At 37.9% G+C, this 27,289-nt stretch overlaps 1 protein-coding gene across 1 annotated transcript in view; it reads right to left on the reverse strand.

The window, feature by feature from the left end:
* Positions 1-436: 436 nt before the first annotated feature.
* The window catches only part of LOC135745400 (solute carrier family 22 member 6-A), a 61,743-nt gene continuing 34,890 nt past the window's right edge, over positions 437-27,289 (reverse strand). The window contains exons 3-10 of the mRNA XM_065263704.2: positions 18,923-19,077; positions 18,311-18,479; positions 17,266-17,392; positions 8,380-8,486; positions 5,977-6,188; positions 5,605-5,713; positions 1,649-1,861; positions 437-719 (exon numbers count right to left, since the gene is read on the reverse strand). Of these exons, the coding sequence (XP_065119776.1) occupies positions 638-719; positions 1,649-1,861; positions 5,605-5,713; positions 5,977-6,188; positions 8,380-8,486; positions 17,266-17,392; positions 18,311-18,479; positions 18,923-19,077 (1,174 nt within the window). The 3' untranslated portion in view covers positions 437-637. The remainder of the gene's footprint in view (positions 720-1,648; positions 1,862-5,604; positions 5,714-5,976; positions 6,189-8,379; positions 8,487-17,265; positions 17,393-18,310; positions 18,480-18,922; positions 19,078-27,289) is intronic.

Genomic DNA, 27,289 nt, shown 5'->3' on the forward strand with positions numbered 1-27,289 from the left:
TGATTTCTTTGTATGAATTCAATATTTGGCTTGATGGCTACATCTGGTGGAAATTTTGTGTCAATAGCCCACTTAGAAATCCCCTTACTGATAAAAATGCTGATGTGTCAAATATTTATTTTCCCCACAGTAAATAGATTTATAGCATTTCCAAAAAAAAACTGTCATGGATTTATTGCATTTTGTGGAAAAATATTCAGTTTTCATAATAAATCTTTGAAAATCAAAATCTGGGTTTGAATTTTTAATATTATTATAACCTAAAGATGCTATGTGAAAGTTTGTAACAGAAAATAGTGGTTTTCATCTTCTCACTTTCTTGGTTTAGAAAACAGATTTTTTATATATATATATATATATATATATATATATATATATATATATATATATAAACTGAAGTTCTAAAAAATTATTGAATTATATCTAAAATTATTAAAATGTAATATTATTTAAAAAAGACAATACATTTTATACAAAATTACCATACAAACGTGATAAACTGAATCCAAATTGTGTAAAAAAAAAACTGTATAGCTCTGGATTTGGCAACATTTCCATACTTTCCATTTTCCAACTACTCCCTAGAGAAATACAAAAATAACGGACCTTTGTTCAGAAATTATTGTCTGAAGACAGTTTAATGTAGACTTGTTGAGATGCTGATGTTGGGATTCTGTTTGGGGCGCCCTTCATAAAAATCATGCTGTCTTTCTGTAGTACTGTAAGGCATACAAGGGCAAAGATAAACGACATGTTATACTACATTCAAGCAGCACAGTTGTTTTTACTGTATCTTTTTCTCCTTATTTAAAAAGATGGATTGGGAGGGGGAAGAACATTCAATATCCAGACTGCAGGGCAAAGAAATAACTGAAATGTCCCTGGTGAGGTGCGGGCAAAGTTTGAAGATGCACATTTTTAACAACTTACCACCATGTTTCTAAATAAATTACACAAAACAACAAAAATGGTCAAAAAGGTCCCTAGCTCTCACTGGGGCAACACCCTTTTAAAAAGTACACCTTGGCACCTAAATAGTTCATACTAGTATCTCAGAGGTACATAATGGTACCAAATATACACCTCTTTAAAGGGTACTGCCCCAGTGACAGCTTGGGACCATTTTCTCTGATGTAGGAACTCATTTTATGTTTTTCAATAGGTGTTTATACCTCTAAAACATTTTAGGGTGCAGGCAAGCAAATTTATCAGACCCCAAAATTTAAGGATAACCCTAAACTAAACCTAACCAGGCTAATATTTTCTGTGCCAATTTAAGTAAAAAATATTAAATTACCCAAAATCCCAAAATATAAAAAACACAAGAGGAGGGGACATATTATACTAAGCACTGCATAAATTCTCTTTTACATGTGTAGCATAAACATTCACATATGTGACCCTGCCTGTAAAAACCAAGCTAAAGTCGCATCATATAATTCTGAGATAACATGCATCAAGTTTGGTTTTAACCATTGATTTCATTTTAATTTCAATATTTGACATGAACTTAGACATTATTAAAGATGTCAAGGTTATCTTAGAATGACCTTTACATAATGTAATATGATTTTATGTTGAAAAGAGTAAATTACATGCAGGGTCACACATTTGATAGGGTGCAGAATTTTAAGATTAGACATCTCACCTGACACCAGTGCCCTCCACATCATCTATAGAGTCTGGCAGGGGCCTATGAGCTGTCTCAGGCAAAAACATGGTAAGGGCAGCACCTATTAGTGGGCACAGGCCAAACACCACCATGGGGGCATGATGGCTGATGTTCCTCAATAGGGAGATGATGGGCGCAATCACTCCACCTACCCGAGCGCACATTGAACACATACCTATGCCATTTTGTCTATAGAAAGCAAGAGAAAGAAATACTTGTTACTACATCTAAACAAAACATTGTAAAGTCTTTGAATATGTAAAATGCATTGTTATTCTACAGTCTTGTGCAGCAACTATATTAGTGGCTACTTTAAAGGACCAACATTATACTCATTTTTACAAGATGTAATATAAGCATCAGGTTTGCCTAGAATGTGTCTATGAAGCTTTTGCTTAAAATACCCCTCAGATAATTTGTTGTAGCATGTCCAAAATGCCCTTATTTGGGCGGGAGAAAAAAAGTGCTGTTTTCATGTGTGCACCTTTAAAGGCGGGTGGGTGGTTTTTGAAAAACACTTTGGAAAAGGGAGTCAGGCTGGCTACCAAAACACACTTGTAGCCAATCAGCAGTAAGGGGCATGTCTACTAACCGACATCGTTGCGTATGTGTGGGGCAAGTCTAACAAAAAAAGGTCCAGATTCTATTGGGGTAGGGGCGTGTTTATTTAGGTGATTTCAAAAGTCAACATTGGCTTTCAGAGATCATGCACCCTGCCTTTAAATGCAAATGAGCTACTGCTTTGGTTAAAAAATAGATCTGATTCCTGTGAATACAGTCTGAGAATAGTGTTTTAAGCTGCATTAGTGCTATAACATGCTAACAAACATTTAGAAAAGCTCTTTAGTAGGGCTGTCAAAATTAACATGTTAATAACGCATTAACGCAAATTAATTTAACGTCACTAATTTTATTAACGTGCAATTAATGTAATGTGCAATTTAAAACATGCAGGAATGAGAAAATAAAGTGCAGGACTTGCTTAATGTTAAAAGAGTTATTAAGAATAAAATATCTGATGTTTAACATTATATTAGATCCTTGCATTACAGTAGATCTTAAATCTGTCTCAATGTCAATCAAACAATAAAAGAAACATATTGATATTGTTTTTGACTTTGTATGTGCCAAATCTATACATTTATCGGGTTTTGATGCAGTGATTTTTTCTTTTGAACCTTACATTTGCGCATTTGGCAGATGCTTTTATCCAAAGCGACTTACAGTGCATTACAAGCTATACATTTTTAATAGTATTTGTCTTCCCTGTTCGAACCCATGACCTTTTGCGCTGCAAACACAATGTTTTACCACTGAGGTATACAGAAATACCTTAAACAATCTTTAACTTGATTTTTCTCAAAATTAATGTTGCTGACTATCAACTTCAAGCAAGTGTAGTTCTGTCATGTTTTTCAAACAGAGAATGTAAAAATATAAATAACAAATTTTTGAAAATGTGCTCATTCCGATTTAAGCATGGGGCACAAATGATGCAGCAGCAAAACAGAAATGAAAAAAATAAATGATCTTCTGAAAGGAAATTTCATATACAAAACAATGGCTAATGGTTCTGTCAAAAATGTAAACAGGCTGGTGTAAGTTAAATGCTCTGTGAAAAGAAAGAGAATTGGGACCTATGGTTTCTCAATCTTATTTTTTCCATGTGTTTGTAAGACACAAACAAGTTCTTAAAAAAAATCTTTACTTTCTATTTTCTTTATGCTCTATGTTGACTATGGTTTCACTAATAATAAATAAACATACATTTACATAAAGAATCTATTTTTGTCCACACCCATGTTGATTGTCATGGTCCTGCCTTCTTTCCATAGTTTTTGTTCCTTGTGGCAGGATCATGACAGCCCCATGTGTTTTGTGTGGTAGCACATGGCTTTTGTGCTGTGTGCTTCCCTGTCTCGTCTTCTGACCCCACCCCCTCGTCTCCTTGTTAATTATCACATTATTGTTTAATTCATATCACCTGCTACCTCATCATTTACTCTCCTATTTAGTGCCCTTGTGTTTGCTGTCCTGTGCTGGTTTGTTTTGTCTCATGTATGCCATGTTTCCTGTCCTGTCAGTAATTTTGCCCCCTCGTGGGCCTTTTTGTTATTGTTATTAAAGTTTTTGTGTTAAAAGTCTGCATCTGGGTTCTCCGCCTCGTGATTCCTGACGTTGATAAGAGTATTAAAAACTTGAAAAGTGTTCAATTAAGGTAAATGTAGAATAGACAAAAATGTGAGATTAATTTGCGAAAAATCACTAGTTAACTAATGACAATCATGTGATTAATCTACATTAAATATTTTAATCGATTGACAGCCCTACTTTTAAGTAAAGTTAACCAGCCCGTCACTAGCTGTGAGCAGAGCTTTGTTAGTGTGACAACACATTAACACACTCTCATAAGAGAATCAAAACATTTTTAAATGTTTTTAAATGCTATCTTACGGATTTATTATACATGATGACTCTGTACCTGTGGATATGATAAGATGAGAAAGTAATGCTTTGTAAAAAATCCCATGGCGCTGTTCTAGTGCCGAAACGCTTCGGCTCTCCGTGCGTTTGTAAATTCTTTATCTCTTGTTTGTATTTTTAGAGTACAAACCTTTTCTTGCATATTTGCAAATTATTTTATGAGATTACATTGATTATGTAGGATATCAATACATTTACAGCAATTAAAAGTCTGCTATTTGTATTTCTATGACTGAAAGAAAAAGGCTTTTAAAGGTTTTAATTCAAAAAATTAAAATTTCAATAAAAATGAAAACAACAAATTTTTAACATTATTCTTAAACTGGGGATCTTCTTCCTCGGCATAGTTTTTCAGTATACAAAATCTGTCATCTAAATAGGAATTACGCACAGCGCCAGGGCAACTGGCTTTTAAAGGGGATGAAAGATAAGACTCTCATTGCGTTATTGCATGTTACGCCCAAAACACACCCATTACTTATTAGGAAAATATGAACAACCCTTTTCGACCTTGCGCTCGCGCACAAACCATTTTTCCTGTTGTTAAATTAACAAAAGTGGCATTGGACATGCCCATTTAGACCGTACGCCGTGCGCTTTAGACAGTGCGCTTAGATCGTTAAAATAGGGCCCATTATGTCCAAACACCTTCTTAAAGTGGATTTTGCAAAATATAGGCACTTTAGGTGACTTTTAATGTATGTGTTTGCACAAAAAATCTTTGCCTGTCAGGATAAGCTGAACCCTGCTAGGGACGACCTGTTAAATGAACTATGAACTGTTACTATGACCTCTAACACTTTTACTGCCTACTGTTATCCTGACTGTAGTGCAAGTAAATAAGCTCTATTGCTATTATGTAGCATATATTGTTGCTTTTTAAATAGCTAATATATCATTCAAGGTCAATCAATCATCATTCAAAACAAATTGGTAACAATCATTTGGAGATCTGCCTGGAAGAGGGCATGTGTCTATATTGTGTTAATTCACAGTGAAAAGAGAATAGTTACTAGTTACTAAAAATGACAATAAACTAAACTGACCTACATGATTTTAATCTGCATTTAAATGTTTGTTTACACACAAAAATGCCTTAAAAAACGTAAACATTAAAATTTAGTTTACTTCCCCTTGTTATTACAGTTAATTTTAATGGAAAGAAAGATACATAGGCAGCATACTACAATGAGCTTTCACTTAAAAGCTCCAAAGAAATGCTATAAAAAGCACTGATCATCACTGTTACTCAAATGGTAGATCAATCTGTACTGCTAAAATTAACTTCAATGCACAGTTAGTTGCTTTGCATAAAGAATGTCTGCCAAAAGCATAGATGAAAATGTAAACATCAAAATTGTCTTTCTACATTTCACTAAAAAGTAAATGACACAAATGTACATATTTCCTAAGCATTTGAAAAGTAAATCAGAAATGTTCCTGCTTGCCTGATGACAGTTGGGAAGATCTCTGCTGAGTAGATGTACACAATCGAAAATGAGGCAGAGATGCCAAATTTGCCCACCATGGCAAGTACAGTGCGAACAACTGACAAATCTATAAAGACACGAGATGGATGACATTGGTTGTGACAGAAAGGGACAGTCAAGGATTTTAGATGTGGCTCGAAACTTTCTATACTTTTGCTTCATTAACAGTATTAGGCAGTGGAAAACTGAGGAGCTATTACATCATCGTCAAATTAAGCCTGAGACAATGATTATTGGATTAAAAGGTGAAAAGTGAAAAGCAAATTTCATACAACATTTACATTATTTACCAACTATGCTACAGTAAAAAAAAATCATTTTTGAACCTACCATCTGGTATGAATATGGTGAGAAGGCAGGCCAGGCCACCTATTGCCATAAAAACTAACTGTGAAATCCTGCGAGAGCGGTTTATGGTAAAGAGAGTAATAGTACGGGCTGGCATCTCCACCAAGCCAAAGATCATCTGCGTCAGGTAGATGTTCATACCAAAGTCTGAGATATTGAATGACAGCCCATAATACACCAGGACATTCACAAACCTGTAACAAACACAGTCAGTAATCAAATGCCACCCTCAGGTTTTGATCACATGCACAACTCTGTTACTTCTAAAGTATTGTATTGTAATTTAAGGATGTATTTCTAGAAAAATAATAATTGTGGTAATGGGACAAAAGAAAATTACCTTTTTTTTCAACTTTTTTTAAACGCTCACAAATTGCTTTTATCAGAATCGGAATGAGTTTTATTCACAAGGTGTGCACAAGCACACAAGGAATTTGTTGTGGTTTTCCTGAGCTCTTGGTACATACACTCACCTAAAGGATTATTAGGAAGACCTGTTTAATTTCTCATTAATGCAATTATCTAATCAACCAAGCACATGGCAGTTGTTTCAATGCATTTAGGGGTGTGGTCCTGGTCAAGACAATCTCCTGAACTCCAAACTGAATTTTGAGCGTGGCATGGTTGTTGGTGCCATACGGGCCGGTCTGAGTATTTCACAATCTGCTCAGTTACTGGGATTTTCACGCATAAGCATTTCTAGGGTTTACAAAGAATGGTGTGAAAAGGGAAAAACATCCAATATGCGGCAGTCCTGTGGGCGAAAATGCCTTGTTGATGCTAGAGGTCAGGGGAGAATGGGCTGACTGATTCAAGCTGATAGAAGAACAACTTTGACTGAAATAACCACTCGTTACAACCGAGGTATGGAGCAAAGCATTTGTGAAGCCACAAAAACCTTGAGGCAGATGGGCTACAACAGCAGAAAACCCCATTGGGTACCACTCATCTCCACTACAAATAGGAAAAAGAGGCTACAATTTGCACAAGCTCACCCAAATTGGACAGTTGAAGACTGGAATAATGTGGCCTGGTCTGATAAGTCTCGATTTCTGTTGAGACATTCAGATGGTAGAGTCAGAATTTGGCGTAAACAGAATGAGAACATGGATCCATCATGCCTTGTTAGCACTGTGCAGGCTGGTGGTGGTGGTGTAATGGTGTGGGGGATGTTTTCTTGGCACACTTTAGGGCCCTTAGTGCCGATTGGGCATTGTTTAAATGCCATGGCCTGCCTGAGCATTGTTTCTGACCATGTCCATTCCTTTATTACCACCATGTTCCCTTCCTCTGATGGCTACTTCCAGCAGGATAATGCACCATATCACAAAGCTCGAATAATTTCAAATTGGTTTCTTGAACATGACAATAAGTTCACTGTACTAAAATGGCCCTCACAGTCACCAGATCTCAACCCAATAGAGCATCTTTGGGATGTGGTGGAACGGGAGCTTCGTGCCCTGGATGTGCATCCCACAAATCTCCATCAACTGCAAGATGCTATCCTATCAATATGGGCCAACATTTTTAAAGAATGCCTTCAGCACCTTGTTAACACGTAGAATTAAAGCAGTTCTGAAGGGTCAAACACAGTATAAGTATGGTGTTCCTAATAATACTTTAGGTGAGTGTATATACATATGAAATATGAATGAACATTTTAAAAGTAAAACTAAAAAAAGTAAGTAATAACAGATAAATAAGTAAATTAAATTAAATAACAATACCAATGTGGTATACATTTGGAACAGAAGACATACAAATTTGCATTATATATAAAGCAGGAAAACAATTTACATATATATATATATATTGTTTGAAACCCACACAAACATGTTTTATATTTCATGTATTAAAAGAACATTTTTGTCAAAAACATTATATTCTCTCATAATTTAGGTACACTTATGTAATTTTAAACATAGTGGCTCACCTATCTTGTTGAAAATCATTGGTTCTGGTAATGAATAGTGTTTGACAACTAATGCTCAGTGGAAGAGCTTTGCATTAGCAGTGTAAAGCAGTGTAGTTTTTAACTAATAAAACATACTATTTACTCTAGCAATCACTATCCCTTTCACCACATTTAAGTTTAAGGCATATCGATCTCAGAGACTGTGGTATCTATGGAAGAGGATTAGAGTTTTAGAGGCACTGTTTTATAAAGTTAACCTCTGCAGGCTGCAGGTGAATTAAAGTCATTTTTTCTGATTCTCTAGAATCACTACTTTCCTTACAAAGTTTGAAAGCATGCCAATTTACTCTTATATAATCAGTTTTAGTTTGATTGTGAAAAAAAATCCAGGCTTTCTATGCATTAATTATGTTTTCTGAAGTCAACATATATTTAAAATTAAAGAGTAACTAAATATTTTCCACATTTACCACAAGTAGAAGAGAATAAGAGACTGTTTTCTTATTGTGGGTGTTCGAACCAGATCAATGGCTGTATACTTTTGGTGGGGTTCCAGATTTTCTATGTTTTTGAGACTCTGCAAAACAAGAGAGGCAGATTAAAACTTAAAATATATTAATATGCTACCTCTTTACATTCTAAAAAATGCTTGAGGTAAAGCAACCCCCCCCCCCAACACTTGGTCAGGTGGAGCTGGTGTTTGAACCACCAACCTTCTTATTTGCAGACAACCTACACTAACCACTGAACCACTGGCAACACACACATCAATGAGCAGAACTTTTGTGAACATATATCCTCAAATCCATTTTGAGGTGCTCACCATCATATTTGTTGATGGGCTATACAATAACTGATTGGTCTATCAAAATCTTTTTATAACTTTTTGTCTAGAGTCTAGATTGTGTGTACCAAATCCAAGCCAAACGAACGCTGTAGGAGGAGTTTGAAAAAGTTGGTATGCTTGCTTTGGTATCGTTTGACTCGGCATGCCTCAAGGTATCTAACAATAGCACTTTCATAATTTTAAACTCAAGTTTGCATTAGATATAAGCAAAAATAGCCATTTGTCAAATCTTGTGAACACTAGGTGGCGCTTTGATGAAACTGTGCACGCACCCTCAGGTCATGACTGCCATCAAAACTACCAAGTGTCGTGTGAATATGATTAACTTTGGTGAAGATACAGCCTCAAATATGTTTGTTCGCGCTCTACGTAAAATTCGTTGACGCGGTATACGGAAACGGATTGGCGAATCGACACAAATCTCATAACTTTTTGCCATGAGTGTCTCTAGATGCTACACACCCATTTTTTACGCAAATCGGACAAAAACTCTAGGACAAGTTTGAATCGAATCGGCATGAGCCAAGGAATCAGAAGAAACAAGAATTGCGTTTCTACGACGTACGGGTCAGCAGTTATAACCAAAAATGTACGTGAAATCTGCTCGACTGAAATCTGACTCATCAGTGTTGCTCTCTCTGCTTGCCTATATGAATGATTAAGAGGGAGTTATATTGAGTGGCTAGGCGGCTGTCAATGATGATACTCAACAAAAGAGCCGCTTGCCAAAATGAATTATATTATTATATACAATTTACTATAGTACCCCCTGGGTACAAGTTACACTTTGTTACGAGGTATGCTCTTACAAAGCCTTACAGCCTCTACAAATACAGTAACCCACATGTTTCTACAAAATCCTCAGACCCGGCAAAGTTCATGGAAATTATAGCATATATAAGATATAGCATAAATCTTCAGAACAGTCTGAAGACTTGTGGAAAGTTTGGTGAAGCTGTAATGAATGAGGCAGGTACTCATTTAACCAGCCACAAGAGAGAGCCCTCTCCTAAATACTGACTTGGACTCTTACTCGTTGGTTACTTCCTGACTTACTCTTGTACAAATAAGCTGTGTCCCAATTCAAGGGCTGCAACCTTATGAGCATTCGACCTTAAAAGGTAAGTACTCGGTCTTTCAAGGTGGAAGCCTCAGAAGTTCGCGAAGAGAACTGAAATGAGACGGTCTAAACTTCGGAGGACCCATAATTAGCGTCACCTGCTGCACGCGCCCACCTGCACGTTTCTGACTTATTAAAATAAATATGACATCAGAAAAATCATTAATTTATTTTAGAAATATGATGTATGTATATTAAACTATTCAACAGTATACCAAATTAATCAACCTTATGAATATACGCAACATAAAAAGAATATTATTAACACAAAACATAACTTATAATACTAAAACAGTGACAAGAAAAATTTTTTTCTGATAAATACACTTTTCTTTAATAAAGGTTTTAATTGTTTATTTTAGAATATCCACCCATTATATGCAGCCGTTGCAGACGCGCAATGACTCTTGGGATATCCTCGGCTGTTAAGGATCCATTCGTTCTATCCTTAACAGCGCGGAGAAATGAGGACGCATTTTGAGGCTTCATTCTAAGCATCCTTTGAATTGGGACGGGCTTACTGGCCTTAAGTCGCGCTGCTGTGACGCATTCGGTCTTAAAATACGTCCTTAGAAGGTCGCAGCCCTTGAATTGGACACAGCTATAGTCTGCATTTTCACTGCTGCCTTGTGAAGTATTGCCAATTCACCACTGCCTTACCAAGCATTTCTCATTGTAAGTTTTCTTAACTTCATGTTATTGACCATTGTGCATGTTTATTGGATTTACTGCTTTTTGGATTATCTTCTTTGTTTTGGGTGCCTTGTTGGACTGATTGTTTGTTGCTGTTTATCCTGCCTGGGGCCCATTTCAATAAGGAGGTTCAACCAACTCTGAGTTAAAACTTGAACTATGAGTTTACTTACTCTGAGATAGGAAACTCTCGGTTTCAGAACAGCTGATCTGAGTTAGTTCAATCAACTCTGAGTAGGTTGACTCTGACTGTTTCTCAATTCTAAGAATGCAAAGAACGGACTTGCGTTCTCTTGGAGACTGGTTTCGCCAGGCGACCTTGAAAGAATGAAATCAGAAGGTCGCGAGAACACAGAACGCACTTGTGAGAATTGAAATGTGTGTGCTCTTTCTGCTGGTCACCTGACCTCCCCAGATTTCAGCGAGCAAGTCTGCACTCGATGCATCCTCGATATCAAGAACTCATCTGGGTATTTTCATGCGTCCTCTGTACTTGCGTTCTTGAGAATTGGAATTGAACTTCAACTGTTAATGATGACGTAGAGCGAGGACACAGGGACGCAAGATCGCTGAAGAACGCATATTGAGAAACAGCCTCTGAGTTAAGCACGTGCACAGCCACTATGAAAAGCCATCATCAGTGGAGCTCCGATATTACGATTTACCTTGGCAACAGCAAGTTAAAAAGAGGTCTAAATCAAGAAAATAATTGTTGTTGGAAATTGATACTTAATTTTATATCACGGTAAAAATATCATAAGTAAATGAGGAATGTATGTTATTATATTCATTTTCATGCAGATGCAATTCCATAGCAAAAAGATGACAGCAGCTCAGCTAAAAATTAAATTAGACATAATACTTGGGCATAAAAGGCTACGAACTTTACAAATGTTTGTCATGAATAAAACAGAAATACAACAATACGGGATTTGAACTCACATCGCCGACAGTATGTACTCTCGTGACATAAATGTAACTTTCTACAAATAAATGCAACATTATCATCTATAGGATCCTCTATAAAAGTACATGACATTTTAGTCACTTAGACGGTCTATGCACCTAAGTATATCATATTAGCTTTAGTCATTCTTTTTAGTTGAAATATATAAAAATATAAAGTAGTAAGTCAAAATTGTTTGCACTGGCAGTTTAATAACAACTTAAAGACAGTTAAAAAAATATTTTACAGTGTATGTAATAAAAATGTGCGCAATGAATGAATGTACTAAAGCAACTAACAAGATTAAACACCGCTACTCCTTTCAAAATGGGGAGGAGACAACAAGAAACTCTGAGTTTACAGGATAAAACCTGCTCCCGACCAGGTTAGGTTCGGCGAGTAAGTTACAGTACTCCAGAAACACTGTGAGCTTACTGTGAGCCACGATGAATCGAAATGCAGGCCTCTTAACCTGAGATAAGCCCAACCCATTGAAGTTAAGATGACCAATGTCAGTAAAAAATTACACCTTCCCAAAAACTGCTCTGAAAAATATCATAGATGAATATTTTTTCTACTTTAAACGAGACAATCTTTTAAAACTATTTCTGCCTAAGGCTGAAAATAACTGAAATGGCTCTTTGCTACACCATATGCTTATTATAATTAATTAAACGAAACCACACAAACACTTTCAATAATTAGGCAGACTATGATGCAAACTGATTTATTTATTTGTACTCACGTTAATGTGAAATTTGAGACTGCCACTCTGAAATGATGATATCCAGACGCGGTGGAATTGGGGAAAGGGCTACTCGTAATGTCGCACACAAACTAGCTGTTGTAAGCCTATTCCTGCTTTTTGTTTTTGTTGCAGTCAGGGTTGAAAATCCCGACTCGCAAAGATAGGTCGTGCTAAATGGTAAGAGAAACTTTGTTGCACGATTTGCGAGTTCTGGATATTCCTGTCTGGTTTTAATCCAGAAGGAGCTCAGGTCTGTTTTGCAAAAAGCAAACTGCAGGCTGCCATCAGATGCAAGTTCCACTAACTGCGTTTCCAAATTAATAGGAAGTACAACATCCACATCACTTGGATCTACTGAAAAGGGATCCCGAATCCATGCATTCCCAACTCTGTGGTCGTTGGGAAAATAATCAGAGACTTTCTGTGTTTATCTGGTCAGGTGGTCCTGGACAATTTGTTGTATGTCGGTGCTGATGTGAGGGAATTCCTGCAGAACATCTGTAGGGTTGTAAGGAACAAAAATGTTCTCCTGCACTCTCTTCTCCCACAATACCAACTTACGTTTGAATGCTTCAATTTTGTCAACCATCAAGAAAACATTGCTGTTTCTCCCCTGAAAGAATAAGTTTAGCTGGTTTAGCAGGTCAAAGATATCTGACATGTATGCCAGTTTCACAAGAAATTCAGCCTCCGTATAATGGTTTGCCAGGGGAGACCGTTTCTCCCCCAGAAATGTCTGCACCTGCTTGTGCATTTCAAAAAGACGATTAAGAACTTTCCCCCGTGACAGCCACCTAATTTCATTGTTATATAAAAACTGACGGTGGTCTGATTCCATCTGGTTGCACAATACTGAAAACAAGCGGGAAATGAGAGCATTGTTCTTCAGTAGATTAACTGTTTTGACAGCAATTTCCATCACCTCATTTAAGGACACATCAGTAAATCCTCATGTGTTGCACCTTCCCAGTTGTGACGTACAAATGCAAGCAACAATGCCATATTTGAAACATCTGTTGATTCTTCGATTTGAAAGGCAAACAAGGAGCTTGCTCGCACTCGATCCAAAAGTTGCGTTTCAATATCATCGCTCATGTCTATAATCCGCCTGGAGACAGTGTCATTGGAGAGTGGGATTTCTTTTATTTTTTTAGCAGCAATTTCCCCTAGTAGCACGACACATGTCAACTGCACATAGGGATAACCAGCTCTTCACCGATATTAAATTATTTCTTAGCATGGGCGATGTGGCCAGCTGCCAGATAACTTGCCTTTAGAGTGCTTTTTTTAGAGATGCAATTCCATAGCAAAAAGATGACAGCAGCTCAGCTAAAAATACCAAGATTGAACACCGCTACTACTTTAAAAATGGGGAGGAGACAACAAGAAACTCTGAGTTTACAGGATAAAACCTGCTCCCGACCAGGTTAGGTTCAGAGAGTAAGTTACAGTACTCCAGAAACAGATTCTGAGTATACCCTGCAAGTAAGCTTACAATGGGCCTGTATGGGCATAGCCTAAGGGCCCGCACAGGTTTGCTCACTGGCGAAACGTTGGCCCCTTAGCACTGGCCCTGCATGGGCAGCCCTCACTTAGCCCCCAGGAAGCCCTCACATAGAGAAATCCCCAGAGTTTAATGAACACTGCTGGATGTATATATTGTCCCAATCTTACAGAGTGTTAAAAAGTAACAATGAAGCAGAATTAAAAGCGCTGTTATCCTCTCTCTCACCATCTTTGTCTGAAACCTAAAATTGGATTTTTACATCTTATTGGTAGAGGTATTAGACTAGCCCTAAGTGGGCCCATAAAGGGCCATCGTAGGCTTACTTGCAGGGTAAGTTACCTCTCTTTCTGAAACAGGCTTGACTTACCCTGCTGTCTCAGGTTTAATCTACCTACCATTTTGAAACGGAAAACTCTGAGTTTCCCCCATTTCAGGGTAAACAAACTCAGAGTTTTCACTTAACCACTTTTCTGAAACGGGCCCCTGGATAGGTCATTGCAAGACAATATATTTGTTTAACAGAAGTCCCCTTTCAAAGCCTACAACGAACGGCCAGTTTGGACTACAACCCTCTACTTCCTGCTTTAAAGACGTCAAAGCAAGAGTGTTTGACTAAACTCTGCCTACAGGAATACGTCAGTCAACTTAAACGGCTCTGGCTAAGCTTAGCTGCTATCGAATCACAACACACTAAACAAACTACACAATCAGAACTCAATACGTATTTCTGAAGGAGGGACTTCATAGAACAAGGAAGATCAGCCCGTTTTTAGGACAGTTGAAAACAGTGCTTTAGAGATAAGTAAGTTGTATAAGTGAAAAATACAGTGTTTTTTTACACATGAAACATGAACACATGTTATACTGCGCACTGTAAATACAATCAAAGCTTCAAAAACACAGGAAAAATGGGACCTTTAATTAAAAGGGGTAATAAATTAGCACACCAAATGAATAAACAATACTTGCGTTAGCTTTTGTGAGATGTGTGTGCGCATCCAGCTGGGTGTGTGCGTAAGAGAGATAACTTTTCAAAGAAGTTTTCAAAAAGCTTTGCTGTCTTTATAGTAGGTCTCGCTTTCGTACAAAGTAATCAACAGGTTTACCTACACATGTTGGATGTTTAGTCTGTAGGTGACGTTCAAGTTTGGATGGCTTCATGGACTCCTTTGCTAAGACCTCACCACACTCAACACACTGTGGTTTTTCATCCGACCCAGTGAATCCATATTTAATAAGGTCTGGGTTGTACTTGCATTGTTTACATTTTGCTGCATTTGAAGTGGAAGGAGTTTCTGAAGTGGAAGGAGTTTCTGAGTCTTCTGCTGTCTTTCTTTGCATTTTGTCAAGTTAACAGGCCGTGGCTTGCTTACAGTCTGCGTACAGACATATATTGCAGTGGGCCGCCCGCGCCGTCGTTACTAAGCAGCGGGGTCAAAATGCTGCTAGCGGATTTTGTCCAATAAGATTCGTTCGTGGCAGCGATAAATTATTGTGATAGGACAGTTGAGAAACAGCGTCAGACAGTTATGGCAATAATGATTCAACACGTGACATTCGAAAAAATACGATTCGTTGGAGGTCACTGGATGTGCCTTGCGACCCCCTATAGAATGATCCGCAACCCACTGGTTGAGAAACACTGCTCTAAACGATTCCAAATGAGGCATCTTAATGAGGGTCTTATTTAGCAAAACGAATGTTAGTTTTGGCAAGAAAAATAAAAAATATGTACTTTTAAACCACACTTCACGTTTTACACTAGCAGTGTGACGCTGTAGAACTGCATTGCTTATGTTCAAAGTCACTTCTATTTATGCGTTTACATTCCTGCAGTGCAGGCAACGGTGTATAATTTTGGTTTACTTAAATAAGGAGACCACCATGGGTCTCAACTTTTCTCTGTTCTCTGGTACCTGCCCTGCTGGCCCCGCCGTGGCTTCCGGTCCTGGCGACGCCGCCAGGGGGTCTAAGCAGAATGTTTAGGGGTCCAGGGCAAAGCAAAAACCTGCCATATATATATATATATATATATATATATATATATATATATATATATATATATATATATATATATATATTTACACTCACCTAAAGGATTATTAGTAACACCATACTAATACTGTGTTTGACCCCCTTTCGCCATCAGAACTGCCTTAATTCTACATGGCATTAATTTAACATGGTGCTAAAAGCATTCTTTATAAATGTTGGCCCATATTGATAGGATAGCATCTTGCAGTTGATGGAGATTTGTGGGATGCACATCCAGGGCATGAAGCTTACGTTCCACCACATCCCAAAAATGCTCTATTTGGTTGAGATCTGATGACTGTGGGGGACATTTTAGTACAGTATACTCATTGTCATGTTTAAGAAACCTTAAAACCTTTGTGACATGGTGCATTATCCTGCTGGAAGTAGCCATCAGAGGATGGGTGCATGGTGGTCATAAAGGGATGGATATAGTCAGAAACAATGCTCAGGTAGGCTGTTGCATTCAAACGTTGCCCCATTGGCACTAATGGCCCTAAAGTGTGTCAAGAAAACATCCCCCACACCATTACACCACCACCAGCCTGCACAGTGGTAATAAGGCATGATGGATCCATGTTTTCTTTTTGTTTTCGCCAAATTCTGACTCTACCATCTGAATGTCTCAACAGAAATCGAGACTCATCAGACCAGGCAACATTTTTCCAGTCTTCAACTGTCCAATTTGGTGAGCTCGTGCAAATTGTAGCCTCTTTTTCCTATTTGTAGTGGAGATGAGTGGTACCAGGTGGGGTCTTCTGCTGTTGTAGCCCATCCCCCTCAAGGTTGTGTGTGTTGTGGCTTCACAAATGCTTTGCTGCAAACCTCGGTTGTAACGAGTGGTTATTTCAGTCAAAGTTGCTCTTCTATCAGCCTGAATCAGTCGGCCCATTCTCCTCTGACCTCTAGCTTCAACAAGGCATTTTCACCCACAGGACTGCCGCATACTGGATGTTTTTCCCTTTTCACACCATTCTTTGTAAACCCTAGAAATGTTTGTGCGTGAAAATCCCAGTAACTGAGCAAAACCGGCCCGTCTGGCACCAACAACCATGCCACGCTCAAAATTGCTTAAATCACCTTTCTTTCCCATTCTGACATTCAGTTTGGAGTTCAGGAGATTATCTTGACCAGGACCACAGCCCTAAATGCATTGAAGCAACTGCCATGTGATTGGTTGATTAGATAATTGCATTAATGAGAAATTGAACAGGTGTTCCTAATCTATCCATATATATATATATATATATGCATCACGTGTCATGCCAAAATAAGTGCCTGCTGCCTTGAACTTGTAAAGAGACGCTCGCGTTTGCCAGATACTCGCATAATCTCATGCGTAATCAGAGTTTACTGTTAAGGGAGTGTCTTGCGTATATATATATATATATACTACTGTGTTTACTTTATATATCAGTGAAACTTGTTGTCAAGTTACGTGAGTTTAAGAGTATATCAAACCTTGTAAAGTTCAATTTCATTTTCCTCCAGAGGTTTGCCGTTGAGTAGTGCTGCCTTACGAATCAGATCCAAAGCTTCTTCATGCTTCTGATTGGCCATCAACCAACGAGCAGATTTAGGAAGAACCCTTAGAACACACAAACATCACACATACCTAAATACTTGCATAACAAGTATTGAAAAGGTTGATCTTTAAATACATTCACCTAAAAATAACAATTCTGTCTTCATATACTCACCCTCATGTTGATTTAAACCTGTATAAGTTTCTTTATTCTGATGAACACAGAAGATTATAGAAGAAAGAAACTCATGCCGGTTAAGAACAACATGAGGGTTATTCTTAAAAATTAATTTCTGGGTGAACTATCCCTTTAACCCTGGTTCACTCAAAAAAAAAAAAAAAATATCTCATAATTTACTCACTCTCATGCCATCCCAGATACATACAACTTCCTTTTTTTAAGCTGGATGCTAACAAAGATTTTTTATAAAATGCCAAATCTTTATGTCTTTAAATGGGAGTTGACTTGTACATTTATCCTAAAAGTAAGTAAAATTTCTCTCTGAGGCTTTATTGAATAACGCCACTGTACTGATCCATGACGGCGAGATTGTATCCAATCATTGGCAGGCTTCACCTCAATACTACAGCTGAGCAATCGTGATGTTGCACCCCAATAGTAGCATGTCTGCAACGGCTCCCCACACATATTCAGGTGCCTTATACAGTATATGTTGTCAGCTGTGGAATAAGCCTGCTGCTTAACACAGGCATGCAGGGTGGGCATCACCAATCATATGGAGATGCCATGAACCCATGACATACAATGTGACGCACAATCCCTGTGCTCTGCCCCAGTTTTATGACCCCAGGTGTTCTGCTGCAGAACCAAGCTCTGTTCTTCTATGGCTCTGTGCAACACACACTATTGTATTAAACAGCAGTCTGGTTTCATGTCAAACAATATGTAACTGGCACCCTGTGCACTGCGAGGCATTACAGAAATGTACCCATGTGCGTGGAGTTGACTGTGGAACTCACCAGATATAGAACACGAAAACCAAGCCAGGGGCAGAGATGGCCAACTGCAGTTTACGCCAGTCTCGGATCAAGTACGCCACACCTGCCAGCAGGATGTATCCAAAACCAAAAAAGTAATCTGTAATGACGCCTGCTAGCATGCGGTGTTTTGGGCCTGTCCACTCAGTACCTGCATAACAGACAGTGAATGAAACTCACAATAAATCAAAAAAGTATAGAGAAGCTTATTTTCCATTACATAGCTACAATGAGGAGCACTATTAGACCTTTATAATTATAACATTTTGACATAGATTAACATTTTATTAGTCATAACTGTATTCCTATCCTTATTGATAAACCAAACTTACCCATAACTTAGAGCAGGGGTGGGCATTCCGGATGCTGGAGGGCAACTGTCATGCAGAGCTTAGCTCCATCTCTAATCAAACACAACTGAAAAATCTAACCACAGGTTTCAGGATAATATAGAAATAAAATGCAGATGTGTCTGATTAGGTTTGGAGCTAAACTCTGCAGGACTGTGGGCCTCCACAGGACCTGAAATACCCACCCTTGACTTAGAGGTTATCACTTATAGGTCACTTTATACAAGGTGTAACAAATACTTACCCAACACAAATGCATTCATGATCACTGCAGACACAGTCATGCCAACCACAAAGCGAAGCAAGACGTAGGTGTAGAAATTTTGAGCGAAAGCTACACCCACTCCAAAGGTGAACTGCATCGCTAAACCAATCAAAATGGTTATTCTGCGGCCATACCTGAAAAAGCAAAGCGTTTGAATACATTATCTATCTATATATATATATATATATATATATATATATATATATATATATATATATATATATATATATATATATATATATATATATATATATATATATATATATTTACTGTATTAAATATAATTAGTAGTTTTCATAGGTTTATTTTGTAAAGCTTCATCTATGCTTTCTACATCAGTGGTTATGGACCACAAAGATTTTACATTGAACATCAAGTGATGATTCAACATCGCAAACAAATTCAACAAAAAACATGTAAGAATAAACTGTTTTCATATTTCCACACATTATATATGCAAATAATATAAAATCTATATAAAATCTATATATATAATCTTGGAATCTCTCGGCAACTAATCGTCACAAGTAACACATACAAAACATTTAAAAACAGATGCATTTGTTTAAAGCAAAGCATTTATTTACATACCAGGCTGCAGGTGAAGCAGCTCTTTTTGTCTTCTAACGTCTCATAATTAGTCCTCATTTATGTCCAAGACTCAATAATAATCTTTTACATTCAATCCTTTAATCTTTCATATTTAAAAGCGTTTTTGTGCTGCTGCGCATTCATGCATGTGTTAAGCAAACCCGCGTTATCGTCCCGTTTAGGCGCATATTACTAATGCGCTCTTTAAATAACAAAAAAACATATTGCGCCATTGAGTTTAGACTTTAGACCAGTGGCCGGTTGCATAAACATAGCCGTGATGTTAAGACTGCGTCTTAAGAATGATTCTGACTAACTAGCAATTAGTTAGGGCTAATCAGTCTTATTATTTGGATTTAAATTATACCAATCTACCTTTTTACTTAAAACAGTTATGATCAGTCTTGAAGAAAAAAATTCATGACTAACTTTTAAGACTAGTCTTAAAGTTTTATGCAACCGGCCACAGGTTTTTGTTGGTCAATGGCGTAGTCAATGGCGAAAAATGGGGCGCAAATTAATTTGCTATTTAAATAATGTGGCGCTAAACGTAAAAATGATAATTGAGCAGGGTGGAAACTAGTGAATGTCCATCCATATTTATTTTTCACTCTTTTTAAAGTTACAACAGAAAATACAGGAAATATGTGCACAAAATAAAAAACAAAACAATTTTCAGAACTAAATGTCTTCTTCAGGCATTATTAGTCAGTATGTAGTGTGACCTCTCTTGGCACGAAACACATCTTGAGGAGACTGAAGTCCTGAAGTAATTCAATTAGAATTAGAAATTAGGATTTAAATTCATTTAGGTTTAAGAGATCCTGTAGTTTCCTGCTATTGCTCAAGTAGGAGGGGAGTGTACCCTAAATACTTGACACTTCAGCTTATACTTTTATACTGTTTTTAATACTACATACACATTTCGTGTAGTTTCTGGTTGTATTCTAATAAAGAGACTGAGAAATAATTATATATGATCACTATACAATTGCAAAAAAATTTAAATAAATCTACTGGTAGCATGGTGGCTGTAATGCAGTCTGGGTCATTTTTATACCCTGTTTTGCTTATGGTTTTTGAGAATAATAAGCTTTTTAATGCTGTTATCTTTCCTGCATTATTGTCTAGCTTCTAATGTTGAAATTTGCACCAAACGGTCATAGAGGTTTAAACACACAACCTTTATTTTCAACAAAAGATATGGAAAGCATTTCTCTTATTGCTTAAAAGATGTTTTCAACTATTTCTTGCTGGTCATAAAACATATAGACATGAGAAGCTCATATGCAAAAGCTGCTCATTGCAACCTCCGAAAGCTCTCGGCACGTATTATACGTTCATCTAATGATTACAGTGCATTGAAAATGCGCTGTACTGTTCTTACTGGGCTTTTTATTATTATTATTATTATGTTGGCTTGACAAAGCCAACATACTGTTCTTCGATCTAAGCTTATTATTAGTGGTGCTTGCATTTATGCAAAGCATCACTATTACTATTCCTCAAAGATATTATTATTATGTTGGCTTGAAAAAGCCAACATATTGTTATTGCTTTTAAACTTATTATTATTATTCTTTTTCTGAGACCAAAATTATAAACACTAACTCGTCCTAGAGCTTTCAAGCTACATGCACCAAATTTTCCACGGACCTTCAGACTGGTCTGACGGAGTGTGCTATATCTTTTCTAACTGATGGGACCTTCCGAATTCCTAAACGGGGGGCTCGAACACCCCAAAATTTCCATTGACTTAACATTGAGACACACTTTGACGAGTCATAGCTGTGAGTGAGAAACTTGTAGAAACTTGTGGCTTACCACATTTAAGGAGGCTGACAGGCTCTGTAAGAACATACCTCACAATGGGGTGTTAGCTATACCCCTGGGGTGTAAGAGGCCCCCAAAATTTCCCATTGACTTATAATGGGGCAGGAAACATGCCCATATAAGGGAATGAAAGCGTCCCAGATGGAATATCTTTACTTTAGAGTGTCGTAGAGACATGGGGGTGGGCTCATCTTACTCAGTCATCCAATCAGTCTCTTAGGATCGCCCCAGAGCTATTAAGCCACGCCCCTAGCAACAATTTTGGGTACCTTAGCAACATCTCCCATAGACTACCATTATAAAAAGCCCAGATGGATATCTTTGCACCAGAGTGTCATAGAGACATAGGGGTGGGCTTAATTTACTCAGGCATCCAATCAGTCTTAATAGGATTCTTATTGAGGTATTAAGCCACGCCCCTAGCAACCAAATATGAGCACCCTAGCAACATAACAAACAAAGCCTTATATCTCTGGATCTGAACATCATAGAGACATGGGGGTTGGGTCTTTGGGTCATGTTAGCTTCATGCTAGCTTAATGCTAAGTCATACTAGCTTCATGCTAGTTTCATGCTAGCTTTATGCTAATTTCACAATATATCTTGCTAACTTCATGCTAAATCATGTTAGCTTCATGTTAAATCTTGTTAGCTTCAAGCTAAATAGTGCTAGCTTCATGCTAATCATGTTAGCATCATGTTAATCATGCTAGCTTCATGTTAAATCATGCTAGCTTCATGCTAATCATGTTAACATCATGGTAGCTTCATGTTAATCATGTTAGCCTCATGCTAGCTTCATGCTAATCATGCTAGCCTCATGCTAGCTTCATGCTTATCATGCTAAAATCATGCTAACATCATGCTAGCTTCATGTTAATCATGCTAACATCATGCTAACTTCATGCTAATCATGCTAGAATCATGCTAACTTCATGCTAAACATGCTAATATCATGCTAGCTTCATGCTAGCTTCGTGCTAATCATGCTAACATCATGCTAGCTTCGTGCTAATCATGCTAGCATCATGCAAGCTTCATGCTAATCATGCTAACATCATGCTAGCTTCATGCTAATCATGCTAGCAACATGCTAGCTTTATGCTAGCATTATGCTAGCTTCATGCTAATCATGCTAGCAACATGCTAGCTTTATGCTAGCATTATGCTAGCTTCATGCTAATCATGCTAGCATCATGCTAGCATCACGCTAATCATGCTAGCAACATGCTAGCTTCATGCTAATCATGCTACCATCATGCTAACTTCATGCTAGCTTCATGTTAATCATGCTAGAATCATGCTAGCTTCATGCTAATCATGCTAGAATCATGCTAGCTTCATGTTAATCATGTTAGAATCATGCTAGCTTCATGCTAATCATGCTAACATCATGTTAGCTTCATGCTAATCATGCTAGCAACATGCTAGCTTTATGGTAATCATGCTAGCATCATGCTAATCATGCTAGCAACATGCTAGCTTCATGCTAATCATGCTACCATCATGCTAACTTCATGCTAGCTTCATGCTAATCATGCTAACATCATGCTAGCTTCATGCTAATCATGTTAACATCATGCTAACTTCATGCTAGCTTAATGCTTATCATGTTAGCATCATGCTAGCTTCATGCTAATCATGCTAGCTTCATGCTAATCATGCTAACATCATGTTAGCTTCATGCTAATCATGTTAGCTTCATGCTAATCATGCTAGCATCATGCTAGCTTCATGCTAATCATGCTAGCATCATGCTAGCTTCATGTTAATCATGCTAGCATCATGCTAGCTTCATGCTAATCATGCTAGCAACATGCTAGCTTTATGCTAGCATTATGCTAGCTTCATGCTAATCATGCTAGCAACATGCTAGCTTTATGCTAGCATTATGCTAGCTTCATGTTAATCATGCTAGCATCATGCTAATCATGCTAGCAACATGTTAGCTTCATGCTAATCATGCTACCATCATGCTAACTTCATGCTAGCTTCATGTTAATCATGCTAGAATCATGCTAGCTTCATGCTGATCATGTTAGCATCATGCTAGCTTCATGCTAATCATGCTAGCATCATGCTAGCATTATGTTAATCATGCTAGCATCATGCTAATCATCCTAGCTTCATGTTTATCATGTTGGCATCATGATAAATCATGCTAAATCATGCTACCTTCATACCTAAACATACCAACAGCCAGATAGCCTACTAAACTAAACTTCTGTCAAACCGTTTTAAACGTTCAGGCAACGCTTTTTCAAGCCAACATAAAGTTTGTCTTCAAACTTTAATATCTAGTTATGTTGGCTTGAAAAAGCCAACATATTGTTATTGCTTTTAAACTTATTATTATTATTATTCTTTCTTATCCCCCCAAAATTATAAACACTAACTCGTCCTAGGGCTTTCAAGCTACATGCACCAAATTTTCCACGGACCTTCAGACTGGTCTGACTTAGTGTGCTATATCTTTTCTAACTGATGGGACCTTCCGAATTCCTAAACGGGGGGCTCGAACACCCCAAAATTTCCATTGACTTAACATTGAGACAAACTTTGACGGGTCATAGCTCTGAGTGAGAAACTTGTAGAAACTTGTGGCTTACCACATTTAAGGAGGCTGACAGGCTCTGTAAGAACATACATCACAATGGGGTGTAAGCTATTCCCCTGGGGTGTAAGAGGCCCCCAAAATTTCCCATTGACTTATAATGGGGCAGGAAACATGCCCATATAAGGGAATAAAAGCGTCCCAGATGGAATATCTTTACTTTAGAGTGTCGTAGAGACATGGGGGTGGGCTCATTTTACGCAGTCATCCTTTCAGTCTCTTAGGATCGCCCCAAAGCTATTTAGCCACGCCCCTAGCAACAATTTTGGGTACCCTAGCAACATCTCCCATAGACTACCATTATAAAAAGCCCAGATGGATATCTTTACACCAGAGTGTCATAGAGACATAGGGGTGGGCTCATTTTACTCAGGCATCCAATCAGTCTTAATAGGATTCTTATTGAGGCATTAAGCCACGCCCCTAGCAACCAAATTTGAGCACCCTAGCAACATAATAAACAAAGCCTTATATCTCTTGGTCTGAACATCAAAGAGACATGGGGGTTGGGTCTTTGGGTCATGTTAGCTTCAAGCTAGCTCCATGCTAAGTCATACTAGCTTCATGCTAGTTTCATGCTAGCTTTATGCTAATTTCATAATAAATCTTGCTAACTTCATGTTAAATCTTGTTAGCTGCACGCTAAATAGTGTTAGCGTTATGCTAATCATGTTAGCATCATGCTAATCATGCTAGCTTCACGTTAAATCATGCTAGCTTCATGCTAATCATGCTAACCTCATGCTTACTTCATGCTAATCATGCTAGCCTCATGCTAGCTTCATGCTAATCATGCTAGCATCATGCTAGCTTCATGCTAATCATGTTAACATCATGCTAGCTTCATGCTAATCATGCTAGCATCATGCTAGCTTCATGCTAATCATGCTAGCAACATGCTAGCTTTATGCTAGCATTATGCTAGCTTCATGCTAATCATGCTAGCATCATGCTAGCTTCATGTTAATCATGCTAGCATCATGCTAGCTTCATGCTAATCATGCTAACATCATGCTAGCTTCATGCTAATCATGTTAACATCATGCTAGCTTCATGCTAATCATGCTAGCAACATGCTAGCTTCATGCTAATCATGCTACCATCATGCTAACTTCATGCTAGCTTCATGCTAATCATGCTAGCATCATGCTAGCTTCAAGCTAATCATGCTAATCATGTTAATCATGCTAGCATCATGCTAGCTTCATGCTAATCATGCTAGCATCATGCTAGCTTCATGCTAATCGTGCTAGCATCATGCTAGCTTCATGCTAATCATGCTAGCATCATGCTAGCTTCATGCTAATCATGCTAGCATCATGCTAGCTTCATGCTAATCATGCTAACATCATGCTAGCTTCATGCTAATCATGCTAACATCATGCTAGCTTCATGCTAATCATGCTAACATCATGCTAGCTTCATGCTAATCATGCTAACATCATGCTAGCATCATGCTAGCTTCATGTTAACATCATGTTAGCTTCATGTTAATCATGCTAACATCATGCTAGCTTCATGCTAATCATGCTAGCTTCATGCTAATCATGCTAGCATCATGCTAGCTTCATGCTAATCATGCTAACATCATGCTAGCTTCATGCTAATCATGCTAACATCATGCTAGCTTCATGCTAATCATGCTAGCATCATGCTAATCATGCTAACTTAATGCTAATCATGCTAGCATCATGCTAGCTTCATGTTAATCATGCTAGCATCATGCTAATCATCCTAGCTTCATGTTTATCATGTTGGCTTCATGATAAATCATGCTAAATCATGCTACCTTCATACCTAAACATACCAACAGCCAGATAGCCTACTAAACTAAACTTCTATCAAACCGTTTTAAACGTTCAGGCTACGCTTTTTCAAGCCAACATAAAGTTTGTCTTCAAACTTTAATATCTAGTTATTATTATTATTCTTTCTTATCCCCCCAAAATTATAAACACTAACTCGTCCTAGGGCTTTCAAGCTACATGCACCAAATTTTTCACAGACCTTCAGACTGGTCTGACTTAGTGTGCTATATCTTTTCTAACTGATGGGACCTTCCGAATTCCTAAACGGGGGGCTCGAACACCCCAAAATTTCCATTGATTTAACATTGAGACAAACTTTGACGGGTCATAGCTGTGAGTGAGAAACTTGTAGAAACTTGTGGCTTACCACATTTAAGGAGGCTGACAGGCTCTATAAGAACATACCTCACAATGGGGTGTTAGCTATACCCCTGGGGTGTAAGAGGCCCCCAAAATTTCCCATTGACTTATAATGGGGCAGGAAACATGCCCATATAAGGGAATAAAAGCGTCCCAGATGGAATATCTTTACTTTAGAGTGTCGTAGAGACATGGGGGTGGGCTCATTTTACTCAGTCATCCAATCAGTCTCTTAGGATCGCCCCAAAGCTATTTAGCCACGCCCCTAGCAACAATTTTGGGTACCCTAGCAACATCTCCCATAGACTACCATTATAAAAAGCCCAGATGGATATCTTTACACCAGAGTGTCATAGAGACATAGGGGTGGCTCATTTTACTCAGGCATCCAATCAGTCTTAATAGGATTCTTATTGAGGCATTAAGCCACGCCCCTAGCAACCAAATTTGAGCACCCTAGCAACATAATAAACAAAGCCTTATATCTCTTGGTCTGAACATCATAGAGACATGGGGGTTGGGTCTTTGGGTCATGTTAGCTTCATGCTAGCTCCATGCTAAGTCATACTAGCTTCATGCTAGTTTCATGCTAGCTTTATGCTAATTTCATAATAAATTTGGCTAACTTCATGCTAAATCATGCTAACTTCATGTTAAATCTTGTTAGCTGCACACTAAATAGTGCTAGCATCATGCTAGCTTCATGCTAATCATGCTAGCATCATGCTAGCTTCATGCTAATCATGCTAGCATCATGCTAGCTTCATACTTAATCATCCTAGCTTCATGCTTATCATGCTAGCATCATGCTAGCTTCATGCTAATCATGCTAGCATCATGCTAGCTTCATGCTAATCATGCTAACATCATGCTAGCTTCATGCAAATCATGCTAGCATCATGCTAGCTTCATGCTAATCATGCTAGCATCATGCTAGCTTCATGCTAATCATGCTAGCATCATGCTAGCTTCATGCTAATCATGCTAGCTTCATGTTAATCATGCTAACATCATGCTAGCTTCATGCTAATCATGCTAGCATCAAGCTAGCTTCATGCTAATCATGCTAGTATCATGCTAGCTTCATGCTAATCATGCTAGCATCATGCTAGCATCATACTAGCTTCATGCTAATCATGC

Source organism: Paramisgurnus dabryanus, chromosome 12 (genome assembly GCF_030506205.2).
Source record: "Paramisgurnus dabryanus chromosome 12, PD_genome_1.1, whole genome shotgun sequence".
Classification (NCBI taxonomy): Eukaryota; Metazoa; Chordata; class Actinopteri; order Cypriniformes; family Cobitidae; genus Paramisgurnus; species Paramisgurnus dabryanus.